The 26253-nt window shown below is 41.3% G+C and overlaps 1 protein-coding gene across 1 annotated transcript in view; it reads left to right on the top strand.

The window, feature by feature from the left end:
• LOC141131941 (V-type proton ATPase subunit S1-like) overlaps nucleotides 1–26253 on the top strand; it is a 151239-nt gene that overhangs the window by 11718 nt on the left and 113268 nt on the right. The window contains exons 2-3 of the mRNA XM_073619786.1: nucleotides 25507–25630; nucleotides 25725–25793. Of these exons, the coding sequence (XP_073475887.1) occupies nucleotides 25507–25630; nucleotides 25725–25793 (193 nt within the window). The remainder of the gene's footprint in view (nucleotides 1–25506; nucleotides 25631–25724; nucleotides 25794–26253) is intronic.

The raw sequence follows: 26253 nt of genomic DNA on the forward strand, positions 1-26253 counted from the left end.
GTGGATAAAGTTTTCCTAGGCAATTGAGAGGAAAAAAATGTTTTTTTCTTCAACAATGTCCCTGACATCATCCATCAGAGTAGGCCTATGTTTCCACTATAGGGACCTCAAAGTCGTGCAATTTTGTCGCGATTTTGATGCGACTTGAAACAATGCCTGTGTAGTCTTGGGGGTCTATGGACCTGAAGTCGCATAAAAGTGGGACCAAAGTAGTGCAGGGACTACTTTGTACTTTGATGTCACTGCGACTTGAAGTCGCACAGATATGAACGGTACTCATTGGAAATAATGGGGTACGACCTATCATGCGACTTTGCTGTCCCAAGTCGCATGACAAGTCGCACTAGTGGAAACCAAGCCGAAAGAAGGAAACCTGCTTCTTTAGAAATGGGAAGTACATCTTTGACTTCTCACATGTAGTGTCAGCTTCCTCCCAGGCAATAGGAGCTCCTCGCATAGGCAACCTCCTCAGATGATAACAGGATGCCATGCTGAAAGCCCCAGTAATAAACAATGGAGAGAGGAGGGACATCTGTGGAGGATACAATCTTCTAAAAAATGATTTTGACAAACAAGGGCAAAAAATGTAAAATTTGCCCCTATTCAAGATGCCTGCCACAACCTCAGGCCAGACTGTGCAAGCGCGGCCGGCGGCACTAGGACCTATGCGGCCCACCCGACTTAGCCCGGCCCACAGAGCAGTCAGGAAAATGCTGAGGGACTCAGAAAAGCCAGCAGAAGGTGCGCACCACCCACTATATCAACCAGGAATAAAGGTACAATATCACAAGGAGGGGAAGGTGGTGGGGGAGGAAGAAAGCGAAAAAGAAAGAGGAACGCAAGGAAAGGAAAGAGAGAGAGAATAGATGACAGGAGGAAGAAATGGAAGGATAAGGCTAAGTGAAAAATAGATATAGCTGCTTTTTCTGCTGCAGGCTTGAGCAAATGCCAGTATATAAAGGCAGATAGGAGCTCTTGGTTAAGAGACAACTGCTGTCCCAAAAGACCCACAGAAGGGACTTCCTATCTTATTAGCGCATTTAGCTGCCCAAGAATAGGAATTGCACCTGGGAGAGGCTTGAATCCAGCTGGAAGCTGCCGACTGCAGAGGTAAGGGACATTCGACCACCATTCACTGACCATGAGGTATGAGGGAAAAAAAAGGAGAATGCTAGGAGTGCACTAATCCTTTACTTTTATAATATTCACTGGTCCTGAGGGAGGAGCCAAGGCAGAGCTTGTCACGGGTATGCTGCCATGGAGGCACCAGGAAATATTTTTGTAGATATTTGTGGTGCCTAATCTGATATGATGAAAGGGAATCTGTGATCCACCTACAACCTCTGCATTAGCTCTTAGGTGAATATTTATTACAAGTTAATCTAACCAGTTTTTTTACTTCAGGGTCTTCAGCATCTTCCCAGTGCAATTTAGCAGACACCTTTGCAACTGACTAGTGAATATAAAACAACGAATATTTGTGAATAAATTCTGAATTATTTTGGGAACCTACAGAAGATTAGTAGGAAAAATGTATTTATTGTTCCTCTGGCATCTCTAGATGTAGCCTGTATTTTGTTTAAAAGAAAACATTTAATTTTATATTTAGTTGGTTAAATATTATTGTTTGAAAAACCCATCTTTTGGTTGTTGTTTTTTTACAAATTTCTAAACCCAAGTAAAGAGTTAGAAAAAGGATCATTATAAAAAAAAGAAAACATTTATATAGCATAAGACAGAAAACAATACTTCTTGCAGCACATTCCACTCTACCTTTTACTGTAGTAGGGTGGCTATCCTCATTACCCTGGGGACAGTTCCCATTTTATGGGATTTGTGTCTGGGAAACATACATTTCTGGTGATGCCCCAGTAAATACAGAGCAAGCATTCAGAGAATGCTGCACCTCCATTATGTCTTTTTTCTCTTTAGCCCCAAAAACTTTATTGACACCCGAACAGAAATACAGCAAGCCGAAGCACAGAATGACAAACCTGTTAATTTATGTGAATTATTTCAGAACAGAATAATTTTTCCTTTATTATCCTAGAACTTGCAGAGCTTATAGATTAGACTATGACCTTGTCTTATTTCTGCAGTAAGATAGTGTACAATGAGTAATGATCACAAAGTGGAATATTCTAAGGCAATCAATGAGATGTTAGTTTTGGATGGTTAATATGCGTTAATACACTTTGACCTTTATCCTATTGCATAAACTGGTTTGACAGCGGGATGGAATAAGTTACATTCCACTGCATAGGAAAACACATCCTATGCACATCCCTGAATTGTGTACCACTGTACCCAAAAATGTTTATATCATTTTTTTGTTTGTTTTTTGAGACAAAGAGAGATTTCTTTTGGTTGTACTTAATCACCACAGTTTTTTTTTATTATAATAAGGAAAAAAGGGCAAAAATGAAAAAAAAAACATATTTTCTTTCTTCATAAATTTAGGCCAAAATGTATTCTTCTACATTTCTTTGGTAAAAATAACCCAAATCAGTGTATATTATTTAGTCTGTGAAATATATAGAACCTACAACTATGGTTAGTATATTTGAAATGTATTTACCCTGATGGTTCAGACTGCCTTTTTCATTTCTTATAGCCCTAAAATGCCAGGACAGCATAAATATCCAAAAAATGACTCATTTTTTGAAAGTAGATAGTCCAAGATATTTAGTAAGAAGCATGTTTTTCTTAAGTTGTAATTTTTTTACCACAATTTTCTGGAAAATGAAGAAATGAAGAAAGAAATTAAAATGTGTCTTTAGTTCACAAAGGTGTCATTTTAACAAGTTATTTCCCACACCCAACATGGGCATAATTACAATTACACCCCAGAACACATTCTTTAACTCTTGCCAAGCATGGGGATACCACTCGTGTGAACCTTTTTCACTGCTGAGATGCACACAGCTTAGCCATACTTAGAACTACACCCCACAAAACATTCTGCTATTCCTCCAAAGTATAGGGATACCACATAATTGAGACTTTTTTGCAGTCTAACCACATAGAGGAGCATGTTCATTTTCCTGACTACCTGTCACATGTTTGGAGGCCCTGGAGTGCCAACACTGCAGATACACTCAAAAATGACCACACTTTGAAGGGTAAACACCCTGATGTATTTTTAAGAGGCATGAAGAATATTTTGAAGCTTTCACTTTTCCGCCATGCACTTTTGAAAAATGCAGAAAGAAAATGAAAAATGTAATTTTTACACAAAGTTCTAAATTAGTAAAATATTTCTACCACACACAGCATGGGCATACTGAGAATGACACCATATAACACATTTTGCTACTCTTCCTGAGTATGGGCATACCACATTTGTGAGTCCTTTTTGAAACCTAGCTGCATAGAGGGGCCTAAAATCCAAGAAGCACCTTCAGGCTTGCAAAGGGGTATCAATTACACATTTAATTTCCAGGCTGTCTTTCACATTTTTGGAGGCCGTGGAGCACCAGAACAGTGAAAACCACAAAATCGCCACAGTTTGGAAAGCAAACACCTCAAGGTATTTTGTAAGAGGCATAGTAATTCTTTTGAAGATTTTGTTTTGCCACAAGAAATGCAGAAAGAAAACAAAAAACATATTTTTTTACACAACATTGTCAATTTAATAAGATATTTCTCACACAAAGCATGGGCATACTTAAAAGTTCACCCAAAACACATTCTGCTTCTCCTCTTGAGTATGAGGATACCCCATGTGTGAGACTTTTTCAATGTTTGGACTGCAGTGGTGGCTGGTGCTCAAAATTTTTTTTTTTTGGGGGGGGGGGGGCAAAAAAACTAAACAATTCTGAAAAATACTGAAAAAAAACATCAATTGCAGCCACCGTGCCCATCAAATACAGCCACTGTGCCCATTAAATGCTGCCACTGTGCCCATCAAATGCAGCCACTGTGCCCATCAAATGCAGCAACTGTGCCCATCAAATGCAGCAACTGTGCCCATCAAATGCCGCCACTGTGCCATCAAATGCAGCCACTGTGCCCATCATATGCAGCCACTTGTGCCCATCATATACAGCCACTTGTGCCCATCATATACAGCCACTTGTGCCCATCATATACAGCCACTTGTGCCCTATCAAATGCAGCCACTGTGCCCATCAAATGCAGCCACTGTGCCCATCATACACAGCCACTTGTGCCCCATCAAATGTAGCCACTTGTGCCCCATCAAATGCAGCCACTTGTGCCCCATCAAATGCAGTCACTGTGCCCATCAAATGCCGCCACTGTTCCAGTCAAATGCAGCCACTGTGCCTCCCCGCCTGCCCTCTGGCTGACTGCCCGGCACTTACCCCATCTGGGTGGGGATCAGGCAGTGAGTGACAGCAGCAAGCTGTGGGATGGTGGGATGAGCAGCGTGTCACTCGGCGGCTCCTGTGTCCTCCTTTTGTCTCTTCTTCTGTTTGCCAGGCATCCAATTGGAGCGCTTGTGCCTTTAGCCAATCAGGTGATGGGTATTAGACCTGCGCCTCCTGATTGGCTGAGAGGTGGTTCAGTGTTAGAAAAGCGAATATTCATTCGCTTTTCTAACACACCTGGGTGGACTGCGAGTGCAATGCTCTGCGCTCCAAGTCCACCTTTTTTGATGCCCATTGGAGTGATAGAGGGGGCGGTGCCCGGGCGCCCCTAATGGACGCACCGCCACTGTTGGACTGTCTGTACCAGACATTGTATCTTGTGTGTCATAAAAAAAAACAACATTGAACCAAAAAGAGTATACTGTAATGCTTGCCTCTATATGAGTGGTCAGGGAATATAAATAAGCGTGGCTGCCCCCAAAAATTCCATGTTCACTGGAGGAGGCTAAACAAAGGTTTCCTGTGGTTTCAGGAGTGCAGTTGCCCACAGAGGATGGCTGAGACTGGTGTCTCACAGGAACATAGTCAGTGGGACATGCAGATGGGTCAGTTCAGATGACAGGCAGAGGAAAGGGTCAGCAAATAGGCAAAGAATCAGTCCAGGCCACAGGCAGAAATGTGGTCAATAAACAGGCCAGGCTCAATGCAGGTGGCAGACACAGACATCCCAACCTGCAAAAACTCATTTCAGGGAGGTGGGCCTGGCTTAAACTGTGCTACATATTGGGCGTGGCTTAAATGGAGTGTGGTTTAATAGAGTCTGAGATGACTTACAGCGGAGGGTGTGGAGTGTAGTGTCAGTAGTTCTTTATTATTATTATTTTTTTACAATTGTATTTTTTAAATGATTTTACAATTTACTTTTTTATTTTTTGTTTTTCACAATGATTTGGGGTGGGGTAGTGGACAGTGTCAGTAGAGCAGTGTGTCAGTAGTTTTTTGTTTTTATTATTTTCTCTATTTTTTACAATTTTGTTGTTTATTTTAAATCATTTTTTTTAAATATTTTTTTCACAGTGCTTCTGGAGAAGGGGGTGGGAAGTATGTGGCGGTGATGCTGTCAGTAGGGCAATGGATGGTGTCAGTAGTTTTTATTTTTACATATTGTTTTTTTAAATTTTGAATTCGTTTTTGTTCACAATGCTTTTTGGGGGGAGGGGGTAATTTCATTTTTTATAATTTTTGTTTACAATTTTATTTATTTTTAAATATTTTTTGCATTTTTTTTAATCAACTCTGTTGGGGAGGGGGGCTTTGGTGAGATATCAGGGGTCTAAACAGACCCCTGACATCTCCTCTTTAAGACATGGAAAGGGACTGAGGACATTGATTCCCCAGTCCCTCTCTCAGTATTGTAGATGAATGGACAGGAGACAGAGGCTCCTGTCCATTCATAAACTGAGCAGAGTAACACACAGGTTACTCTGCTCAGTTTTCACAGGACACAGGAGCAATCTTGCTCACTGTGTCCAATTCAGAAAAAGCAGGGGCCGGTAAATGACTGGTCTCTTCCTCCGCTCGCCATTCTGACAGATCCCCACAGCTGGCGGGAGAGGAGGGAAGCCGACTGCGGTGCATGGGGGCGGAGGAGGAGGACAGGGAGCCAGTGAAGAAGGGGGGGGTGAAGGACAAGGAGGGAGGCTGGAGGAGGAGGACAGAGAGCCGGGTGAAGGACAGTAGGGGAGCCGTAGAAGACACAGAGGGGGGCTGGAGAATACAGGGAACAGTCAGGGATGATCGGTGCAGCAGGAGGGACAGCTGTGATCACCGATCTCCCTGTATAGCTTTTTAGCTGACAGGCACGGGAGGGAGAGAAGGAGAAGCAGATGTCAGCTATACAGGGAGATCGGTGTTCACAGCTGTCCTTCCTGCTGCACCAATCCAATCATCCCCGGCTTTGTACCAGGGGACCATCCAGGATCAGCCCGCAGCCGGGATATCGGGCAGAACTTGCGGTTGTCCAGTAGGCTTCCCCCAAATGCGGGAGGCTTCTGCACCTCGCGGGAGACTTGATGTGTCTCCAGACAGAGGCAACACTGCACTGGTGTGGCGGTGATAAGGAACACTGTTGCTGGCTGAACTGGCTCTGGTTACATTGCTATGAAATGGCAGTGATCAGGGACACAGGCACTGCTCCAAATCTGACATCTTTAGGGGGGCATGGAATAGAAAGCACACTATCTGCAATCTGGTCTGTGCACCTGCACATACACAGATGTCATATTAGGAACACTTGTTCATCCCTGTGCAGGTAAACACAGCCTTGCATAGATAATCGCTATTGTATGCCCTGTGTGAATGAGGCCTAAAAAAATGATCACATTCACCAGAGCAGTGCATTATCACCAGGGCCGACCCAAGACATTGTGCTGCCTGGTATATAGGAGTATAAAGAGGACCTGTCATGGCTCTATACATGTATATAGGAGTATAAAAGGACCTGTGCATGGCCGGCGGCTGCGATGTCAGCCAGCCACGCGCGATCGCTCCACAGAGAGCCAGAAAGGGGATCTGTCAATGTAAACAGACAGATCCCCATTCTGACAGGGTAAGAGAGACAGATCTGCTGTTCCTAGTGACTAGGAACAGAGATCTCTCTCTCCCTCCAGTCAGTCCCCCCCCCCAGTTAGAAACACCTCCCAGGGGGAACACATTCAACCCCTTCCCTGCCAGTGACATTTACACAGTAATCTGTGCACGACGTCACCTGCCACACATTGTGGATTGTCACTTGCCACGACATCACCTGCTACATATTGTGTATTGTCACAATGTCACCTGCCACACAATGCAGATTGTCACTTTCCACCACGTCACCTGCCACACATTGCAAATTGTCACCTGCCACAGGTTGTGGATTGTCACTTGCCGTGTCTTAGAGTGAAGGCAGGCAGTAGAAAGATGATGTAATCTCTCTGCTGCCCGCGGCTTCACAGTAAGGGCAGAACTGCAGTGATGCAGGGCGGGCGGTGAGAAATGATGTCACCCCTCTGCTCGCCCGCCCGCTGGCCCACTGATTGGCCAGCACCTACCGACTGGCCCGCCCGCTCACTCAGCCGCCGACCTGCCCGCTGACTAATCCCCTGTTCTTGTCACCTCGGCGCCGGGTTCCTCCACACTCCACCTTGGCGCCGTGGGATAAGCAGCGGAGCATCGGAACGGGCTGGCTGGTGGGCGGAAATTTGCCGCCCCCCTGAAAGTGCCGCCTGGGACCAATGGTACCATCGGGTCCCATGGTAGGGCCGGCCCTGATTATCACTATTGTGACAAACAATGTACTACTGTGGCCAGTGATCAGAGACACTGGCTGGCTGCACTGGTAAAATGTCACCATAATGACTCTGCACTGCTCTGATGACAGTGATCTTTTTTTATACTGTAGTAAACACTCTTTCCTCTCACAGCTATCGAGATCAAAGGCTGCAACATGCATCCTTTCTTTACAAGTGTGATTGGTCACAGCAATTACGTGGTACGGCCCAGGGCCAATTTCATTTGATCTGTGATCCTCTGTGTCAACATTGAAGGACACAGTGATCATTCCTTTTATGTTTTCCTTTTATGTTTTGCGTGAACTGAACTAAACTCACATGGGTATTGGCTGTGATCTTTGAGGTTCATTGAAAATGAACTACTTCACAGTACAAGCAGCTAGGGAGGCCAGGGATGGCTTGTTTTAAAGCCCTCTACTGTTTGCTAAGAGTGGGGTTGATTTACTAAAACTGGAGTGTGCAAAATCTAGCAGCTGTGCATGTTAACCAATCAGCTTCTAACTTCAGCTTTTTAAATGAAGCTTTGACAATAAAACCTGAAAGCTGATTGATTTTTATTAAGAGCTGCACCAGATTTTACACTCTCCAGTTTTAGTAAATGAACCCCAGTGTGTAAATACTTTATGCCATAGTCTTGGCATAGGTTCACTCTACCTGAGCATTTTTAATACAGGTGATTCTATGTCAAAATCCTTGGTAAAAATGCAATGTTCCTGAGAGCAGAAAATGTTTCATGTCAAAAATGCTGGGATTAAATTGCATGGAAACAGGGTTCAAACAACTTTGATTGAAAAATTGTTAAAATTATTTGAATATAAAACTGTTAAAAAACACAGAAACAAAGTTGCCTTTTCGATTGAATCCCACACTTGACATATTTGCAAATTAACTTTGTTATTTAATTCAAAATTAGACTAATCTGTACTTGTCCTTATGATAGTAAGGTCATACATATTTAACAGTGGCTAAGGTTCCTCGATCATATGCACATTTCACTAACAGAATGCATTTGTAGTATTTTTTGTTGAAATGCAAGCCTGTAACTGGTATTTTCTACTTAAACCAGTTTACTTTGGAGGAAACACAGACTAGCAGCATTAGGTCAAACCAATGACTCAGAAACTGTAAATTCTGCAGTATTTGCTAAACAATGTGGTGTCTAGTTATTGTGGTGCCTAATTATTAGTATTTCATTAATACAGAGTACAGAACTGAATGTATCCAGAGGAGCTAAAAACAGAAGGGTGCAGATAGACCTTTTATGTCGACCTCCTTTAATCTGTTGATAATTAATTCATATCTTGCCTAACATTGATAAAATGCCAAAAAGTAAAAAAAAAATCCACTTCTTCATAATAAGGTCCTTTGTGTGACAACAAAGAACCAACTTCATATGATAGATAACTGTCTGTTTATGCAACGGTCTAAAGTGCGAATCTGCTTTTCATTCTTCATTGTCCCAGTCATTACCAAGTCACGCTCATGTCGATTGTTAAAAATGCTAAGACTATTGATTAAAGGAACAGGGAAAAGACATGTTACAAAAACATCATACATATTTGATAAGCTCAGTGGGAGTCACCTCCCTTAGGGCGTCCATGTGTTAATGAGGTTTCATTAAAGGTCAGACTGAAGCATGAACAAGTAAATAAGGCTTAGCCTTAGCATGTAGACATGCCACAGGTAGGGTTCAATCTTACAAAGCACGTTTCTAGGGGAAAAAATAAAAAATAAACTTCGATGATGAGTCATTCTATGTAGATGATCATTTAAACGTGTCCACATATTGATTTTAGGTACTCACTGGTACCTAAATACAATACCACCAAAACATATAGGCCAAAGTTGTGTGGCGCTCTACAATAAATTATTGTTTGTTTTTCTATTTCTTTAAAGAATTGACAATATATTTCAATATCATTGCAACATGCTCAATATTTATATTGAACATTATCAGTGAAACAGTGCAATGTTATCTACATTTTCAGTGAAACAGTGCAAAAATATATATGCACCACACACTGTATATAAAATCTGTGAAAAATCAATAATTGTGAAAAAAGTCCCAATAACAAAGACTTCAATGCCACTTCATCTAGTATACTGTGTTCCACCACCTTATCACTTTATCTCAGCACCAGGTTGTCAGTAGTGGAGAAAGGTTCTTTCAGCATAGATACTCCAAGAATAGTAATGTTATTGTCAGGGCTGGGCTCAGCCCTTCCTTCTCAGAGCAGGCCGCTCAGCTGTCGGTTAATTGCCAGCTCTAAATCTTTCTACAGTGACTCACTTGTTGATGATATCCTGTTCATCAGTCCTGCTGGTTACTTAAGCCAGTGTTTCTCAGCTCCAGTCCTCAAGGCGCCCCAACAGGTCATGTTTTCAGGCTCTCCATTATTTTGCACAGGTGATTTAATCAGTTTCACTGCCTTAGTAATTACTACAGCCGTTTCATCTGAGGGAAATCCTGAAAACATGACCTGTTGGGGCGCCTTGAGGACTGGAGTTGAGAAACACTGACTTAAGCTGTTCAGTTTGGATCATCTCTGCCTTCGCCTTAGTCAACATATCAAGAGACTCTCTCCTGTGTACCTGTTGAAGACTCACTTGGCTGACTTCCCTTCTGGTTCCTGATCCTGCTTGCTGTTCCACTACGCTGATTCTCCGGTTTCTTGATTTCCTGGCCTGTCCTGAAGTACGCTGATCTCTGGCTCCCTGACGTCCTGGCTTGTCAGACTATTTGTTCCGGTTACCGAACTCTGGCTATGATTTGACTACGTTGCTCTGTTTAGCTTTTACTATTGTTACTATTAAACTGTTCCCAGCCAGCCACCGCAGTTGTACTGCGGCAGAATGGCACGTGCAGCCCAAACGCCGTTATCTTACGTCGCTTCTTTAGGTGGCCACTAGGGGCGTGTGCGTACTGCCGGAGGTGCGTGCGTGCCCGCTGCTCGCCCCCAGAGCCGATGCAAGTGCCCGGCGGTATCAATGACCGCTGGGCTCCTGCAATCGCTCGTGACACGGCGAGAACCGGGATCTCTGTGTGTAAACACAGAGATCCCGGTTCTCTGAGGGGAGAAGAGATAGATACAAAGTATGAACAGCGATCTGTCACCTCCCCTAGGCAGTCCCATCCCCCCTTCAGTTAGAACAAACACTAGGGAACACAGTTAACCCCTTGATCGCCCCCTAGTGTTAACCCCTTCACTGCCAGTGACATTTTTACAGTAATCAATGCATTTTTATAGCACTGGTTGCTGTATAAATGCCAATGGTCCCAAAAATGTGTCAAAATTGTCACGATAAAAATCGCAGATCGCCGCCATTACGAGTAAGAAAAAAAAAAAAACAATAATAAAAATGCTATAAATTTATCCCCTACTTTGTAGATGCTATAACTTTTGCGCAAACCAATCAATATACGCTTATTGCGATTTTTTTATTAAAAAATATGTAGAAGAATACATATCGGCCTAAACTGAGAAAAAATGTGCTTTTTTTAATTATAGCAAAAAGTACAAAATATTGTGTTTTTTTTCAAAATTGTTACTCTTTTTTTTGTTTATAGCGCAAAAAATAAAAACCACAGAGGCAATCAAATACCACCAAAAGAAAGCTCTATTTGTGGGAAAAAAAGGACGTCAATTTTGTTTGGGTACAACGTCACACGACCGCGCAATTGTCAATTAAACTGACACAGTGCTGAATCGCAAAAAAAGGCCCGGTCATTCAGCAGCCAAATCTTCTGGGGCTGAAGCGGTTAAACAAGTGTGATTTTAACTGTACTCCTGTCTCAGTCTGATTTATGGTTTCTGACAGTTATCTGTATAGACAAATGCTCTATTTAATGAAACGCTAAAAATATATACAGTGAAGCTATATGTTCTGATTCTTTAAAATTGTGAGTACCTCTCTTTCAATAAAAAAGCATGTTTTTGGAATACTATGCTATGGGCTTTTCCTCTTTTCCTTTCCTGTGTATATTTATTGCACTTAATTAAAGAGGAAATAAACTCAGATGGGTTTTACTTCCTCTTTTGTTTACTGCAAACCTTGCAAAGTAAAAGCATAATGGGCTAGTATGCATCGCAACGGTTTAGACATTAATGGCTGTGTGTTGAGTTATTTTGAAGGGACAGCAAATTTACACTGTTATACAAGCTGTACACTCACTACTTTACATTGTAGCAAAGTGTCATTTCTTCAGTGTTCCCACATGAAAAGATATAATAAAATATTTACAAAAATGTTAGATACTGTATGTATATATATATATATATATATATATATATATATATATATATATCAGAACATAGGCCTGTTGGTGATGACACTATTCTGCTTCTGTTTGTTACAGAAACAATGGAGGCATTGCAGTTAAATCTGACCTAGCAGTGGATACACACAAATTTACATGTACTGTTATTGCAAATTTCTCCTCTGCTGCTTGCAACTAGTTTATACCCTTCAGCACATATACTTTTGTTATTCACAATACCAAGACTAAATGCTATTATAAAACTGTAAACTTAAAATGTATTTAAGCCCAATTTTATTTATTTATTTTTATGGATAAAATGGGGAATGGTTACCATTTGTACAAAATTCCAGGAAACCATTTTCAAGATTCAAATAAGGTGGTACAGAAAGGCAACTGTCATCCATAAATTGTACCCAAACGTTCCTGATTGATGCTGGCTTTGTGATACAAAGGGAAGCGAGGGAAGCATCCTAGAAATTCACAGATTTGACCATCCCAGATGACAACTCCCTCTCTCTTAAAAAAATAAATAAAAAACCGGAGTCACCTCGTAAAGTCATGCCACTGATGTAAGGACTCCCCCACTCGCCTAATCTTATTCTCTATACTGTTACACAAAGTGGAAGAAATTCAACAAATGAAGGACCTAATATTCACTTTACAAAACATATCTGAAACATACAGGAAAACTTGGCTATTGGGTATTGAAAATGGAGTAACCTCCCTGGCGGTATGATTATGTCAGATTTTTGCGTCTCAAAGCGGTACAATTATTTTGCATAGAAATTTTGCGTTTTATATTGTAGGCCTGTAATTCTTAGCAATAACGCAACTAAATCTGTCCACCAAGAGTCTAGTAGATATCCCGGGTATGATGAAGTTTGAAACACAATATCATAAATTATAATATAATAAATAAATATAAACAATTATAAAAAGAAATAATATAATAATAATAAAATTAATTTCCCCACGATTCACTATCGCTCTATTCTGCAAGTGTTCTAATTTACTATCGCTGTTTTCTAGCTGGTCTAAAACCACTTTTGACGTAAAGGGACACTTTTTGGTTGCTATGGACAATCTCCAGTTTCCAGGCAGAAAGAACAGTATATATAACATAAAACTGCATGCAGGGCACTGGACAAAGCACTGGGGACAAAAGGGATGTGAAATAATTTTTATACAGTAATATAATCTGTAAGATTACAGTGTACTGTATGTATTATGATTTTTAAATTTTTTGAATTTTCCGCCGGGCTCTGCCCCAGTGCGTCGCGACACTCGCAGGGAACGGAGCCCGGCACAGAGAGGATTTGGGCTCAGAACAAAGCCCACGGACGCAGCGGGAGGACATCGCAGGATCCTGGGGACAAGGAAAGGGCCCTTTCACACTGGGGCGGTTTGCAGGCGCTATTGCGCTAATAATAGCGCCTGCAAACTGACCTGAAAGTGCCACTGCTTTGTCTCCAGTGTGAAAGCCCCGAGGGCTTTCACACTGGAGCGGTACGCTAGCAGGACGGGAAAAAAAGTCCTGCTAGCAGCATCTTTGGAACGGTGAAGGAGCGGAGTGTATACCGCTCCTTCACAGCTCCTGCCCATTGATATCAATGGGACAGCGCGGCTATACCGCCGGCAAAGCGCCTCTGCAAAGGCGCTTTGCGATGGTTTTTAACCCTTTCTCGGCCGCTAGCGGGGGATAAAACCGCCCCGCTAGTGGTCGAATACCGATGGTAAAGCGCTGCTTACAATAGTGGCGCTTTACCGCCCACGCCGCCCACGCCTCAGTGTGAAAGGGCCCTAAGTATACCGCACCAGGATCCTGCAATGCAATCCCGACTGTGGCTCGGAGTTACCGCTAATGGTACTGAAATTTAACCCAGAGCCACACTCAGGAAAACTGCCAGGGAGGTTAAACAGCAACACATTTGAACCATTTCAACTTTACACTGAGGGGGTTGGGTAGGGCATAAGGTTCTTCAGCACACAGAAGGACAGGGGGACAAAGAAGTGGGGAGAGGGAATGAGGAGGAAAAGAAGGAAAAGAGAGAGTAGATAAGAGGGGATAGGGAAGAAAAAAAAGTAATATCCTCCCCTTTTTTTTTTTTTTTGTGAAATTGTTTCTAACTGCGATAAATTTAGAGGTTAATAATGCTACTCCGTACTTATGAATTACTTGATTTTAGACAGTTCCCTCCTAACAAAAGAGAACATAGACTCTAGCTGCATTGATAAGGTGAGAACATTTGTAACTCTTTACTGGATGATTATTGGAGTTAGACTGAGGAGAAATGCTGCTGGGTCACCCCAGTTGGCATTGCTGGAACCCATCTGACCATAGCTCAGGCATGCAGACAGGCGGGTGTGCTTAACTGAGAAAGCCCCTCCTCCAGATGAATTTAAAAAAATACCCAGGAACACTCGTGAGATTTATGACATCATTTTGGCCTAGGACAGAAACCAGGAAGCAACTAAAAAGAAAAAAAAGGTTAAAACAAGAAATCAGAATATATAATCCTATCTACTAATGCTTGCAGCATAAAGATTATAAATATTTATTCTTAATTGAGAGATTAGAGTTCCACTTTAAGAAGTATATTGTTTTCCAAATCCAGTTGCCATTGAACCTGTAAGTTGTCTACATCTCCAGCAGAGTGGTGAGCATCATGGGAATGTTTTGTTTAGAACAGATGGTACCTGGTACCCTCTAGAGCAGTGGTTCTCAACCCTTCTAGTGCCGTGACCCCTTGATAAAATTTTCCAAGTTGTGGGGACCCCTAACAGTAAAATTAATTTCGTAGCGTGGGATGTCGCGTGGGTTGTCACTGGCAACCGCAAAAAGGCTGAAGAGCGTTGCGGTCTTCAGGAACAGCCCAGGATTCGGTGACCCCTGGCAAATCGTCATTCGACCCCCGGGTTGAGAACCACTGCTCTAGAGAGAATGTTAGATCCTGATTCTTGAATTTTGTTAGCTATAATGCTTTATAGGTAAAAAAAAAAAATTGTGGTCCCTTTTTAACCACCAGAAGAGACTGCTGTATTGGGAGGGTTGTGGGGAATGAAATAGAACTTAAAGGGGTTTGGGGGTTGATTTACCAAAGCCAAATAGACTAGTAACTTTGCAGGGGAATTTTCCCTCAGCTTAGTCAATGAGACAAAGTACTTCTGACTTCCATCTAATCATGTGCAAGCAAAAATCCTGTCTCTGATAGGTAATGGAAAAATGGGAAAACTAACATTTTGAGTGGTCACAAGAACAGAAGATGAAGGGAGATATTTAAATGGGTAAACTTGTACTGGTGACAGCTGTTCAAGATGGGATATCCCCTTACTTTGGAGAGTTCTTCTACTATTTCCTTCTGTGCTTCTGAGACAGGAAGTTAAATGATGGGACAGATAGAAAAATTAACCATTCTCTACTCTATCTGATGCACATTAGGTATATTTGTATGTCTACTCTACCTGATCCCCCCCCCCCCCCCAAAAAAAAAAACTCTTTATATATTATCATTTACTAGCATAACTTCCAATATGTGGTTAAACAGTTTTTATAGGCTCGAGATAATATTTTTCTCTTCATGTACTTTTCCACTATGCTCTACAGAGACCTTCTGTCGTGTTGCTGTGAAACACAGTCAAACCATTTCTATATAAATAGTTTTTCAGTATATTTTAGTGGTCTTTTAGTCACATGCAGCTCAAGAATAGTGCTAACTAGAAAGAAATAATCCTTTTTACTTAGGTCTGGAGGTTTTGTAACACAGAGAATATTCTATATGTGATTATGACTCAGATTTCCAGTATTACCTCAAGGACTCAGACAATGACTGGCATTGTGTGATGCAATATAACTTGATTAGAAATACATTAGTGTATCTGTGCCGCAATAGTCTGATCTTTATTTTCTTTCTCTTCACCTGGAAGGAAAGAAAAATGATTATAATCACTGCAAGATGGAATATAGTGGGTATTGTTAGACATGAATCCTCTGTATCGTTTATACATTATAGGCGCACAAGCCATATTTATTGAAAATAATAAAGTGAATTAACATTTTCAGTAGCAGTTTTTTACGGTAAGTGCTTCTGGACCTTGGGCAGATTATCCTTATATACAGAGCATTGAAGGGGATTACGCTGTCAAAGGGGGAGAAGGGCATGCATGTCTTGTAGATGTGTTAGCTGCATAAAGCTGAACTTTAGCTTTACCTTGAGTAGGGATGAGCTCCGGCGTGTTCGCATGGCGCACGTGCCGAGCCCGCCAGGAAGTCGGCACGACGCAGCGCTAATCACAAGCAGTGAGACATTTCCCGATGTGCGGCTGCAGAGCTCAGGAAATGTCTCCCTGCCTGTGATTAGCGCTGCGCCGTGCCGACTTCCTGGCGGGCTCGGCACGTGCGCCATGCGAACACGCCGGAGCTCATCCTTAACCTTGAGGATGCATTGGGCTGTGCTGAGCAGCCTTGACAGCTGCAGTCACACTGCATAGGCAAGGCTAAAAGCCTGGTTCCCTATCACAACAGTTCACACCACTGTGCTGTGTTGGTCTGCGCTGAAAAAAGTACAATCCGCAGTACATTTTTTTCTGGGCAACATAGTGCAACACATTACATTGCATTACATCATGCTGCAGCCAGTAGAACTGAATGGAATATCAATGTAACATTTCAGTAACATTCTAGCAAAAAAAAAAAAAAGTCTTATGCCCCGTACACACGATCAGATTTTCCGACAACAAGTGTTGGATGTGAGCTTGTTGGCTGAAAGCCTGACCGTGTGTATGCTCCATCGAACATTTGTTGGTGGACTTTCTGCCATCAAATGTTGGCTAGCAGGTTCTCAAATTTTCTGACAACAAAATTTTGTTGTCGGAATTTCCGATCGTGTGTACACAAGTCTGACGCACAAAAGTTCACGCATGCTCGGTATCAAGCAGAAGGAGCCGCACTGGCTATTGAACTTCCCTTTTCTTGGCTCGTCGTACGTCTTGTACGTCACCGAGTTCTCACGTTCATAATTGTTGGCAAACATTTGTGTGACTGTGTGTATGCAAGACAAGTTGGAGCCAACAACCTTTAATAAAATAATCCACAATTTTGTTGTTGGAAAGTCCGATTGTGTGTACGGGGCATAACCCTAACTGTTCCTGGCCAGCCCATTTTATTCATTGGATTTCAGTTCTTTAACTCATGAAGGTTCAGCATCAAATCTGGACATTGCCTAGGACAGTTAGTACACAAATGCAGTGTTCCTAGGAATGCCCACTCCTTCAGACTGGCATCCACCCACTAAGACAATTTTATATTTGCATAACTCCTCCTAAGAGCCAACCCACTGCTTACATCAGGACTGAGTAGGGGAGTATTGAGACGGGATGCAGTGATGTTTTCAGAAAGCTAGGTGCAGCACTCTTCTTACCCCCCCCACCAGTCATGATCTGCTTGCATTGCGTAGAGGAGCCCCAATTCCCAGTCCCAGTCTAAAATAAAGTATGTGATAAAAACAGGTTTTGTTTAATAATATCATTAGCATGTTGATGAGGAGGGGGAAAAACCAGGGAAGGCAGAATAAATGTCAGCTTTAACGGGAGCCAGTACTTGAAACATGTAAGTATTATTTATGACTTCCGGTGTATCCTCATATTTTACTTTTTGCTTACCTGTTCCAGGTCAGGGACCTTAGGAAGCTGAAATAAGCGATGAAGCCGTTAGTAGAGAGATGTAACACATAGCAGAACAAAGGATAAAACATGCTTCTGAGAATGGCTTGCAGATATAGTGGTAGCAGGTTGAGACCCTGCCACAAGAGGCCACTGAATTACCTTAACCGAATAATATATAATTAAGGAACTCATAATAGCCCAAGTATTTTGCTCCATATTGTTGTGTTTTTACTGTCTGTGATGATGACTGACTATGTACATGATTACAGTAGGTATAAAAACTGAACTAACCCCCTCCTTCGCTAACCCTGACCTTAAAAGCACCTGTGACTTTCGAAATAGCTTGTTCATCATCATTTTTCTTCCTGTTCTTTACGTTTTATATATATATATATATATATATATATATATATATATATATATATTGCTGACTGTGTCTGGTTTAGGATATCCCTACTGCAACTTTAGACCTGATTCTCAGCCAACAATTTGTCCTGTTTTTATGAAGGTTGGTAACTCTAAAAATAGGTATCAACCTCAGGAGTTACTGGTCCTTTTTAAGGTACTAATAGGCATTAAATTCCACCTTGCTGAAGTTATGAGTATGAGATTTTAGGATTGCCTGTGGAGTGCTTGGGTACAGCTGTGGAAATCCTTGGTGGAACTCTAATGTGGGAAAAGCCTATTGGCTAGATTAGATTTTTTAGGTGATGGCCAATTGTTCCCCAAGATAACAACTTGCCAACATTGTCTGCAAAATATAGAAACATACACACTGATATACTGTACAGTATGCTAGCCATAGATTTGTTTTCGTCATCTGATGTCAGTGGGTACGTTTGGTGAAAGCTTTCTCTCTATTTCCTGATCTCTGTAAACCCTAGAGATGGCTGAGTGTGAAAATCCCAGTAGATCAGCAGTTTTTTAAATACTCAGACCAACCCGTCTGGCACCAACAACCATGCCATGTTCAAAGTCACTTAAATCCCCTTTCTTCCCCATTCTGATGCTCGGTTTGAAAGTCATCCTCACCACGTCTGGATGCCTAAATGCATTGAGTTGCTGTCACGTGATTGGCTGATTAGCAATTTGTGTTACCAAGCAATTGAACAGGTGTACCTTATAAAGTGGCCAGTGAGGCCTGGTTCACACCTATGCAGGTTGCAGTTTGCATATTCCAGGTGCATTTTGTTTTTTTCAATACACATTTTTTATCCATTTAAGTCTATGGGACCAAAAACACAACCTGCTGGTCACTGGCCCTTTCCATAAAATACACAGGTATGAACTACATCCATAGGAATCCATGTTAAATGGACTGAAGTGTTTTTCTGCAAATCTGAAAACAAACAAAAAAATGCATAGTTGTGAACCAGGCCTAAGGCTCCATTCACACTAGCGCGTTTTTTGATGCATTTTGCATTTTGCAGAAATGCATGGGAATTTTTTAACATGGGTTCCTATGGAACATGTTCACATCAATGCTTTTTTGTATCTCTGCGTTTTTGGAAAGGGTCGGGGACTTTTTTTCATGCAAAAAGCAGCGTTTTGCATGTAATGGATTTCAATGGACAAGCATCAAAAACGCAAGTGCACCGTTTTTGCAGCGTTTTTGCAGCGTTTTTGGTGCGTTATTGGTGCGTTTTTGCCGTTTTTTATTTTTTTATTTTTTTTTTTTTGTAATTTTTTTTTAAGACTGTAAAAAAAAATGAAAAAAAAAAAAAAAAAAAAAACCGCAAAACGCAAATCGCAGCAAAAACGCGGCAAAAACGCCGCAAAAATGCTACAAAAACGCTGCTCAAAAACGTGCCAAGCATGAAAAAAAAACCTCCAAAAACGCTCAAAAGCAACATGCATAGGTGTGAATCCAGCCTTAGGCTGGATTCACACCTATGCATTTTTAGTGCTTTTTGCATTTTGCAGATTTGCATTACAGTCCATTTAACATGGTTTCCTATGGAACACGTTCTGTAGCGCAAATCTGCAAAATGCAAAAAGCACTAAAAATGCATAGATGTGAATCCAGCCGAAGTGTATAATGCTAGTCAAATGTTTCTCCATTGTTCCTCCTTAGGCTGGATTCACACCTATGCATTTTTAGTGCTTTTTGCATTTTGCAGATTTGCACTACAGTCCATATAACATGGTTTCCTATGGAATACGTTCTATAGTGCAAATCTGCAAAATGCAAAAAGCACTAAAAATGCATAGGTGTGAATCCAGCCTCAGGCTGGATTCACACCTATGCATGTTGCTTTTGAGCGTTTTTGGAGGTTTTTTTTTCATGCTTGCCACGTTTTTGAGCAGCGTTTTTGCGGCGTTTTTGCTGCGATTTGCGTTTTGCGTTTTTTTTTTTTTACAGTTTTTTTTTTTACAGTCTTAAAAAAAAATTTAAAAAAATAAAAAAAAAACAAAAAAAAACGGCAAAAACGCACCAAAAACGCATCAAAAACGCTGCAAAAACGGTGTACTTGCGTTTTTGATGCTGGTCCATTGAATTCTATTACATGTAAAACGCTGCATTTTGCATGAAAAAAAGTGCCTGTGAACATCGATGCATTTTTGTGCCTCTGCGTTTTTGGAAAGGGTCAGGCACTTTTTTTCATGCAAAATGCAGCGTTTTACATGTAATAGAATTCAATGGACCAGCATCAAAAACGCAAGTACATCGTTTTTGCTGCGTTTTTGATGGGTTTTTTGCTGTTTTTTTTTTTTTTTTACACTGTATACAGTATAAAAAAACCTATAAAAAAAACAAAAAAAAACGCAAAACACGGCAAAAACGCTGTAAAAACGCTGTAAAAACGCTTAAGCACCGCAAAAAACACTGCAGAAATGCTCAAAAGCAACATGCATAGATGTGAATCCAGCCTAAGGCTGGATTCACACCTATGCAGTTTTAGTGCATTTTGCAGATCTGCACTACAGAACGTGTTCCATAGGAAACCATGTTAAATGAACTGTAATGCAAATCTGCAAAATGCAAAAAGCACTAAAAATGCATAGGTGTGAATCCAGCCTTAAAACAGAAAACTAAAGCAGCGGCCACATTGGTAAGCTGCAAAAAAGAATGCTTTGGGTTTGGATACACTGATCGCTCTGCATACAGTACAAGAACAGCCAGTGGAATACATCACATGGAAGCCACAATTCAGAATAAAAAAGGCCATAATAAACTTATCCTAAGCTCCTACTATGAAACAAACAATAAGGTCTTTAGGGCTATTTTTGCCTGACCATACACTGAGCAATTTCTTGGGTAGCAAGCATCTCTAATGATAATGTCAGCTTTAGTGAGTTAACATATAAACTAGAGTGAGTGATCCTTTGTGATGAATTTTCTTAATTCTGCTATGTTACATAAAAGTCGCACTGATGTGATATCACTTTGATCAGCAGACTTTGTTGACTATACTTTGCAGTAGTTATCTAGAAGTACACAAATTATGTAAATGTCGCATATGGAAAATTTGCAAGAAGATTAATTTTTTCTAACTTTTCACAAATTATTTCAAATAAAAAAAGAGTAAAATAAAAATATATGTATCCAAATTTCCGACCAATTTAAAGTTCGTAGACTGCAAACACTAAAACATATACGGGTTGATTTACTAAAACTGGAGAGTGCAAAATCTGATGCAGCTCTGCATGATATCAATCAGCTTCTGTGCCGATGAGGTGTGGGAACGGCATGCAATTTTGAGCAGGAATCGCACCACAATCCTGTTCAAATTACATGCGATTCTTCAGCAGTACGATTTGAGCCATTATGCTGTATGGCTCAAATCACACTAAATCTGCACCAAATAATCAACCTCATAATGTGAGAAACTGTGACATTGCCGAAGATGAAAAAAATGCTGTGGGACCCAAAGGATTTGTTTATTCATTTTGGATAGCGTAGGGCAGGATTAACAGTGCTGTTTATTATTTTTCTCCATTTGTGTCTAATCTTGGAGATTTCACTTCTTGTAAACTCAACAGGAAGTGGGAGGATACCTTTAGCAATGGAGGGAAACCCTCTTATTCTTTGTTCACACATGCAGCTAGGCGGTGGTAAAACCAGGTGGTTGAGTTGCAGATTTACCATCCACCTGAACCTGGGCATGCAGTCTGCACTCAGGGCTGTATACAGTGTCTTGAAAAAGTATTCATACCCCTTGACATTTTCCATAATTTGTCAAGAAAATTAATTTTTTCTAACTTTACAACCAAAAACGTAAATGTATTTTATTGGGATTTTATGTGATAGACCAACACAAAGTGACATATAATTGTGAAGTGGAAGGAAAATAATAAATGTTTTTCAAGGGGAATGAATACTTTTTCAAGGCACTGTACGTGTTGTGTTTTGTGGCCACAACAAAAATGAACATCTTGTCACATTCGGCAGGCATTATCGCCACTGATTAACATGACCAATACAAGTCCATGGGGGCATGCAGTAGTGCAGTATTTACAGGGTTAAATCAAGCGGTGAGGAGGTGACAAAATGCCTCCTCACCATCTGTCAAGTGCTCTCTGAAGAGCTATCCAATGTAGATCACACTTCAGAGAGCACTGAGTGTGTAAACAAGCCCCTAGGCAGTTGTCATGTGTAAAAGTGCCCCACATCGGACGATTTTCTCTATCCTTGTTCTGGTGGCAACTCAAAAATTCTGGATTTCCCCTCGCTGTTTCTTCCGGTGATATTGGTGATCAGGGCAAATAAAGAAGGCGAATCTCCCTGATGGCGACACAGATTGCAATAAAAATCTTGACAGGGGGTTCTAACCCTTTATGAACATTTAAATAAAAAAAAAAAAGCAGGTGCGGGCAGCCTCCGGGTTCCGTCACTTATCCACGCTGTCTGCATACAAAAGTTCTGAAGCTGAAAAAGGTGATCCCTAGCGTGCAACACTTTATTTTTCAGGCAGTAACAGAGACATTCTAATACTAGTTTCAACTTTTTTTTGAACGCTAATGTGCCAAATGTAAAATTACATTTTAATATAAAGAAAAATCTCTCTATCTTTTTCTACGGTAAAGTAATAATTGGCACCAGATATATTTGATTTGGGGCCTGAGCTCTTAGCAGCAAAAATAGGCAGACAGATATTCTGACACATCTGAATAAAGATCTAAATCGCAGTGTTTTCGGAATTGCAGAAAAAAAAAAAATAACATTTGTATGTATTTAATCAAAATCTCCAACAAACGTGTGAACGCAGTGCACTTTGTATACTGTTTCTCCTTAAATAAATAGTATTTTGTGAAAACACCATGCTTGATGGAGACGTGGTTTGCAGCTTCTAGCATTATTAGAGTAGTTGTGTTTTGCCTAGGCATAGTAAAAACAGACTCATGTATGCTATAAACACGCAAGCAGTTTTCTCCAGCCCAGCTCCTGTTGTGTCTGTTTATACATCAACAGGCAGGCCTTTACGTGTCAGTGACCTGCTTGGAGAGTAGGACAGGTGTGACAAGCTCAATATTTGCTTTGGCCCTCTGTATCTGTCTGGAGGGTCAGTGAGAAAATGCATACTAATTAGAGCACTTCCTGTACTTGCCTGCATAACCAGTTGTGTGAGATCTTGGCGTTGGCTGTCATTAGTTCCATGTGTTTAATTCAGTTCCAGTTAATCTTAATTGGAGGTAACTTCTCTGGACTACAATTATTTACAGATCCTCTAAATAGTACAGCACCATACCAGATAAGGTCATTTAGAGTTACTAGTACTTTGCACTCAGTTTCAAATGATTATTTAGATTAAAATGTATTTTGTTTTACCGCTTTATTTTTTTAGTGCAAAGGCAGGCTGTTTAGGTATCCAGACAGGACTTTCTTGAATAGTAAAAAAAATCAAAATGTTATTAATAAAATATTTAGACATACTAAAAGCTCATAAAACTGTAGCACCCTTCTAGATAGGTGCTAGAAGAGAGTATCGTTTTTGATCTTTCTGCTTACCAGGAAGATGGTTAGGTAAAACGTATGCCCCGATGGAAAATGTCCGATCGGAGCGTGTTGTCGGAAATTCCGACCGTGTGTGGGCTTCATCGGACATTTTCCATCGGATTTTCCGACACACAAAGTTGGAGAGCAGAAGATAAAATTTTCCGACAACAAAATCCGTTGTCGGAAATTCCGATCGTGTGTACACAAATCCGATGGACAAAGTGCCACGCATGCTCAGAATAAATAAAGAGATGAAAGCTATTGGCCACTGCCCCGTTTATAGTCCCGACGTACGTGTTTTACGTCACCGCGTTCAGAACGATCGGATTTTCCGACAACTTTGTGTGACCGTGTGTATGCAAGACAAGTTTGAGCCAACATCCGTCGGAAAAAATCCTAGGATTTTGTTGTCGGAATGTCCGAACAAAGTCCGACCGTGTGTACGGGGCATTAGAGTGCTCTCTGCCTACCAGGGAGCAGGATCTATTGGTTAGGTCTGCTCATTGTACTCTGGTGCAGCTCAGCTTGTTCTGACTGCCCCCCACTGGTCCAACAGGGAGGCATATAGGACAGTGGGAGGGCAGCTGACAAGTGAGTGCACAGGCTTTTTTACAGCCCTAGCAATTGACATAGGGAAAGTGCTGCATTGCAAATTGGGATATTGTATATAAAGCCAGAGTACATGTGCTCAGAGTGAGTTAAGCTGGGGAACAGAGTCCAGGAGGGAGGGGGCGGCTGCCCTCTCCTCCTAAAACGGTCGTGCGACCCTGGGTGGTCGACCCAGGGGCCTAGAGAGAGAGAGAGAGAGAGAGAGAGAGAAGCAGAACCCAGGGGTCCTGCAGAGCTGACTGGAAGGGAGACACCAGGAAGGATCTGATTCTGCCTACTGTGAGTACAGAACTGTGTCTTTGGGACCTGTCAAGTGAGGGCCATCCCTTCAGCTAGAAGAGTCAGTGGATGGGTGTCAGTAAAAGGGGATGCTAGAGAGTGTCCTGAACATAATGTAGTGCATCAAGTCTGCTGCTAGTGAGAGCAAAAAGACTTAATCCCTACTACTACCACTAGCTACTTATATATTTTTTGTACTAATAAAATTGAATTTTTTCAACTATTAATACTGTATTTCATTGGCTGCTTTAAAGCCCTGTTAGGGAGTTCTAGTATAATTTTTTGCACTTTATGGGGTGTGTGGCCTACCCGTCTACACTCATGTGAGTGCCCATGTTTTTCGTCAAGACTTAATCCCTCCATACATGTGGCTGTATGGTTAAAGCAGTGTGGCTACTTCTACAAATAATCCGGTGAGGCCAAGTGAGAGTTGTCCTTATCCATTGTGAATAGTTCCAGTGGGAGTATCCCACTAATCCCTTCTCCCACCCAAGTTCCAAAATAAAATATAAAAACACAAATACCCTGGACTAGTTATTGAGCAACGAGCAAGCTGGAGAAGGTTGGGACAAACGGGAGCCCCTAGCAACCAAGTGGGAACACTGAGCAACCAAGTGGAAACTATTAGTATCCAGCTGCAGGTAATCACAAAGAGGCCTAAGAAGTCAACATTCAGCAAGCCCTACAGGGGCAGTGCTACATAACATATACAGTACTATGCAGTATTGGCATTCATTGTTTAAATCCAACATCCAACACCTTATTGGCTATCCAACATACAGTATATGGCACATTCATTGATACTGATAAGGTCACACTGATATTCAGGAATGTGTTTTTTTGCTAAAGAAGGCAATAGAATAGTGCTCTCTCTCTCTGTATGAGTTTCGACTCAGCTTCACCAAAGCATGGTTAAGGATTAGTCTAGAATACACAAACAACAGCTGTAAGTACAACGCATGCAGTATACAGTAAAATACATACAGTAAGTAGATATCTGTACAAGACATACAAGATTATAATCCAAGTTATAGTATGTAAAGAAAAAACAATAAGATCTTGGTGTTATTGTAACTGTGCATTCTCTTCTTTCAGCTCTCTGTGGGCTTCAGCACCAGCATTAAATGGAGGACACATTGCATCAAGTGATGAATTACACAGTTTACTGCAAGAGGTTGTATCAAGGAAAGGATCTATTGTGATTTTCCTCCAGGACACAGTATGTATCTTACTGACATTACAAGCGAACACAAGCTGAAATACTTGTGTAATAGGATTACTCTGTGAACACTTCTTCTTTTCTCTATTTTCAGCTAAGCATGGATGACATCACATATTACAGCACAGTGTCTGGAAGTGAGAACCCACTGTATAATGTGCAGGCAAGTTTCTACATATGCTTATTTAGGTGTCACAATTTATATAAACACAGAATCGCATCACACATCCAGTTTTAAACACCCATTTCTATTATGCACCCTTTTTCTACCAGTTTAAAGCTGAATTCTAGGCAATTTTTTTTCCCCATGCAATGGGCTTGTGCCTGCACTGCATGGTTTAACTGCTCGTTTTTGTCTAGGGTTCAGAGAGCCGAGATATACTCATCTAATTCTCCAATCCTCTAATCCTCCAAAACGGTCAAGTGGTCTTATGCAGTGGGCTGCTGCTGACGTCATCTCGCCCAGAGACCAGCTCTGGACATGAAAATGCCAGGAACAGTCCACCGCTGGACGTGGGCGGCGCCATTTTCCTGGAGGATTGAAGTATTGGGTGAGTATAGGCTTTGTGTTGACCCCTAGACAAAATGAGCAGTTAACCCATGCAGTGCATGCATAGCCCCAC

Source organism: Aquarana catesbeiana, linkage group LG03 (assembly GCF_042186555.1).
Source record: "Aquarana catesbeiana isolate 2022-GZ linkage group LG03, ASM4218655v1, whole genome shotgun sequence".
NCBI lineage: Eukaryota > Metazoa > Chordata > Amphibia > Anura > Ranidae > Aquarana > Aquarana catesbeiana.